The sequence below is a fragment of the Triticum dicoccoides genome, chromosome 2B (assembly GCF_002162155.2).
Source record: "Triticum dicoccoides isolate Atlit2015 ecotype Zavitan chromosome 2B, WEW_v2.0, whole genome shotgun sequence".
Lineage (NCBI taxonomy): Eukaryota > Viridiplantae > Streptophyta > Magnoliopsida > Poales > Poaceae > Triticum > Triticum dicoccoides.
In genome coordinates, this window is record NC_041383.1 from 635,167,936 (window position 1) to 635,172,274 (window position 4,339).

Consider the following 4,339-nt stretch of genomic DNA (forward strand, 5'->3'; position numbering starts at 1 on the left):
CTTTCTTTTTCTTCACGAGAGTCACGGTTTTGCTTTCGTGAGAGTCACGGCCGTGCCTCTCGGAAACGAAAAAAATATGTTTTATTTTTTTGTTCTTTCACGAGAGTCACGGTTTTGCTTCCGCAAGAGGCACGGTTGTGCTTTCGCGAGAGTCACGGTCGTGCCTCTCGGAAAGGAAAAAAACGCGTTTTCTGTTTTTTTTCTTCCGCGAGAGGCACGGTTGTGCTTTCGCGAGAGTCACGGCCATGCCTCCTCGCAAACGAAAAAAATGCGTTTTCTGTTTTTCTTTCTTTCGCGAGAGTTACGGTGTTACATCCGCGAGAGGCACGGTTGTGATTTCGTCAAAGGCACGGGCGTGCCTCTTTCTGAAAGGCGGAAGGTTGAAAGAATTCGTCAAAACCTATCAATATGGGATCTAGTTTGGAAGATCTCGATGTGAGAAATCCAATTGTGAAAGCGGTTCGAGATTTGGGCGCACGATTTAAAAGATAAAATGTTTTGAATAAACGAATCTACAAAAAAAGGAAAAACTCCCAGATTGCGACAAGTGATGCATATGCAGTGCGCCATTTATCACAACCTGGGAAAGTTGAAATGATCTTTGCAATGAGTATTTCTTAACTAGTGATTTCGACGAGATATAGCTCTCCGGGCTGGGTTTATTGGACTTGATTGGCCTATGTTTATTTAGCCCAGCCCGTGATACGAAGAAGAAAGGCTCTAAAGTAATTACTCCAGCCCAAGCATCAGTACGTGAGCTCGAGCTCGCTCCCCTCTGCCGTCTCCAAACTCTCCACCACCCAAACCAAATCCTCGCCAATGGCGCCACTACTCTTCCAAACCCACACGGCCGCGCAAACCTTCCCGCCGAGCCCGCGCGGCACCCGCCGTCTGGCTCCCGCCGCCCCCCACGCCGTCGGCTTCCTCCGCGCCCTCTTCCCTGCCCGGCCGCCGCCGGCCAAGGCCGAGCTCCTCCGCCTCATCGCCGACCAGGGCCGCGGCCTCGAAACCCAGTCCGACCCGTCCCGCCTCGCGGACATCGTCTCCTGCATAGACGCCCTCGCTGCCTCTGCCCCGAACGCCGACACCGTATCGGACGCCACCAAGCTCTCCGGCACCTGGCGCCTCCTGTGGACGACCGAGCAGGAGCAGCTCTTCATCGTGCGCAACGCCCCCACCTTCCGCACCGCCGCCGGCGACGTGCTCCAGGTCATCGACGTTCCAGGCGGGAGCCTCAACAACGTCATCACCTTCCCGCCGTCTGGCGCGTTCGTCGTGAACGGCAGCATCGAGATCCAACCACCCCAGCGAGTAAATTTTCGGTAGGACCTGTTAACCATTTCTTTTTGTTTAACAACTGCATTCTTGTTATTTGAAGGAGTGAGGGGTGCTATATCGACGTTTTTTGTTTGCAGGTTTACACGTGCTATGCTGAAGGGGGGCAATTGGGAGGTTCCTTTTCCGCCATTTGGGAAAGGATGGTGAGTGCACAAGAGTTTGTTTGCTTCACATTAGCTTTACAAAACCACGTAAACAAAACAGATGTAAGCTCAGAGACTTGGCGATTCAGTTTAATCACTCTCTTAAGATTAGAAGATTCGAATTGTGTTTCACTGAAAGAAATTGTGAGAAAATTTGTATGAGTAAGAATCAGATGAGTCGATTGGAATTTCATAGAGATTCTAAGTCTCCGTGCCTAATAAATAACTTCCAAGTCTAACATTTTCTATCTCATCCTCACATCAACCTCTTGTAAACCTTTTTCCGTGTTTGGTGTAAACCTCATTGCCAAGCCTCTTGAAATCTTTGGCAATAAAAGATCCGCCGTGGTTGATCCATAAAAGTCGAATTGTTTTGTTTCTTCTTGGAAGATGGGGTGGTGGCACACTTTCTGAATTCCAGATTCAGTTAGGTCCGTACGTAGAAATAAGAGGAGATTGAGCAAATGATCAGGGATTTAGGAGCCTTTCTCACCATCAGATTTGTAAATGGTGTCTTCAGTTCTTCATTATTACTATTTTTCCATAAGAACAGGAGGGGGGAGAATCTTGGCATGGAAGGTAGAATGCTTTATTGGGAAAATGATTAGCGGTCTCACATGTTATTGTCATGGTGCTAGAAAAATCAACTAACTTGAGAAATGGAGATTGGCTAGACATTACTGGATTTGGTTGGCCCGAATCCAAGTCTGCTATGCCTATATATATTTATATATCCATGCAATTTTACAAATACAATTCAATTTATTCATCTAAACGACATGGGTATCTGAGTAAGATATGGGAGGATTCAAGGTGATAATTTTCAGACTAGAAGCTAGATGTGTAAGACCAACGGTTTTCATGCCCTTCTTTCCTTGTCTATATGTTGTTAGGAGATAGGACATGGGAGAAAAGCTTAATCAACCTTAACTTGATTCTCTTCAGTCAGTGAGCTAGGATATGACAAGTTTAATGTGGCCCTTTGGGTCCTTTTATTTATTTGAGCGCCAGGTATTCTCAATACACATGCTAAATTACTAATGAAGACCAAAAGGCTAAATACATATGTAATGTTAAACTGACCTTGATCCTTCCCTCTGCATATTACTGTTAATGATGTCAAACAGAATCTTTCGCTTTCCTGCAATGATATTTCCATTATCTTCATTTTCAGGTTTGATACTGTCTATTTGGACGATGAAATCCGTGTAGCGAAGGACATAAGGGGGGATTATTTAGTTGTGGAGCGTGCTCCATATTCTTGGAACAGATAGTTGCTAAGTTTTTGGTGGGTGCTTATCCACTCACACTTCATATTATGTGCGTAGAGACAAAAGATTTGCAGGACCTCATAATTTCCAAGCAAGTCCTTACCATTTACTAGGCCCTTCATTTTACTATACGACTAGCTGAATTGCTCGTGCAGGTATGCAGCTAGATACTACAATAGGTAATACCTATTAGGTATGTATATGTTTGAAAATAGCACTGTAGTTTCTTATGGTTGGAAAGCAAGTTGTAAATCTTATGCAACTTCAGCACTTTAAAGATATATCTGATTAAATTTATTATTATAATTGGGCCCACTAAAGTAAGCAGTGCGGATCTTCCTCTTTTATGGGATTTTTTTCCAGCATTTCAGAGTGAATGTGGATTTAACCATGTTAGTAATATGAAAGGTATCATGCTCTCTATGGCTTTTCCTTTTGACAAAATAGACATGGTATGTTGCTAAAGATGGTTGGATAAACCTCAACCACATAAATATACAAAGATCTAGTGGCCGGGATTTGGAAAATGCATGGTAAGTTCAATTTATGGCTAAGACATCAAAGTCGGTAATATCGTACAGATAACAGCAGGCTCCAAACATATACTGGTTATGGCCATCAGGTTGTAAAACGCCTCAATTGGAGTATGAAATGTTCGGGAACTGTCAGACTTCTTAAGCTTGGTATATAGAAGTAATTGTCATGGCCATGATAGTATAATTGCCAAATTGCAGCTATTTTGTTAGTATAATTGTGCATGTCAGATTTAGGTTTTGTAGAACTGGGTAAAGCATAGCTTGAGGAAGAGGTTTGTGCATTTGATGCCTGTCCTCATTTGAGTCAGGTCAATGTATCATTTTCACAAGAACATTATATGTGGTGTTTCATTATTGATTTCTCTTTGGGAAAAGTGGCCAATCTACAGTTGCAAACTTAGCAGAGGGGAAAATTAAGATGTCTGATGAGTAACCACTTGCCATGTTACCCAAGGCACATGATACTATGCTACAAGTCAAGCGTGTCTCAGGTACAATGTTACGTTGTTCATTATCTGCAAATAACTAAGATGAGATCAGTTGCATTTATTCCCTTTCAGATTGGATATATGCGGGACATTTCAGAGAATTCAGGCCATTATGTTTACTATTATAATTAATTATATATGCATCTGGGGAAAAAATTCTACACTTAAGGTTCGCTGCAACTTGTCAGAAATTATCAACTATTGTACATTCCTTGTCTAGGAGCTACTCTAGCAAAGTCCCCATATCAGGCTCATCAGCATGCTAACCGTCGATGTGCCGATTTTGGTAAAAAATGGTACTTAGTTGCCATATGCCTCCCGATCGGCATAATTTGTGGAGTGTGCGCCATATCTAGCCCGTGAGCCTCCAACTATGGAGGTTGTGGGTGTTGGTTTGGAACGTGCTACATCCACCATCCGCTCTTCAAGTCGGCCTCTTCCTCTTGGGCGAACCTGGTCAATGGTGTTGTCGTTCGAACAACTATCATGTTCGCCCCTGCCGCTTATCCACTAGGAAGAGAGTCAATTAATAGTCACCATTGCATGCTCCGCGCTTGCCAAAT

General features: G+C 43.6%; 1 protein-coding gene across 1 annotated transcript; it reads left to right on the plus strand.

The window, feature by feature from the left end:
* The first annotated feature begins 752 nt into the window (after positions 1-752).
* LOC119365294 (probable plastid-lipid-associated protein 11, chloroplastic) lies at positions 753-3,072 on the plus strand. The gene is made up of 3 exons (XM_037630912.1): positions 753-1,322; positions 1,416-1,481; positions 2,656-3,072. The coding sequence occupies exons 1-3, from the start codon at positions 820-822 to the stop codon at positions 2,753-2,755; spliced, it is 669 nt and encodes a 222-aa protein (XP_037486809.1). The 5' UTR covers positions 753-819; the 3' UTR covers positions 2,756-3,072.
* Positions 3,073-4,339: the final 1,267 nt, after the last annotated feature.

Bases quoted from the DNA above. Each gene is read 5' to 3' on its own strand.
- LOC119365294 (XM_037630912.1), top strand. From the start codon at position 820: ATGGCGCCACTACTCTTCCAAACCCACACGGCCGCGCAAACCTTCCCG. The intron at 1,323-1,415 runs GTAGGACCTGTT...TTTTGTTTGCAG, and splicing joins CCCCAGCGAGTAAATTTTCG to GTTTACACGTGCTATGCTGA. The intron at 1,482-2,655 runs GTGAGTGCACAA...CTTCATTTTCAG, and splicing joins CCGCCATTTGGGAAAGGATG to GTTTGATACTGTCTATTTGG.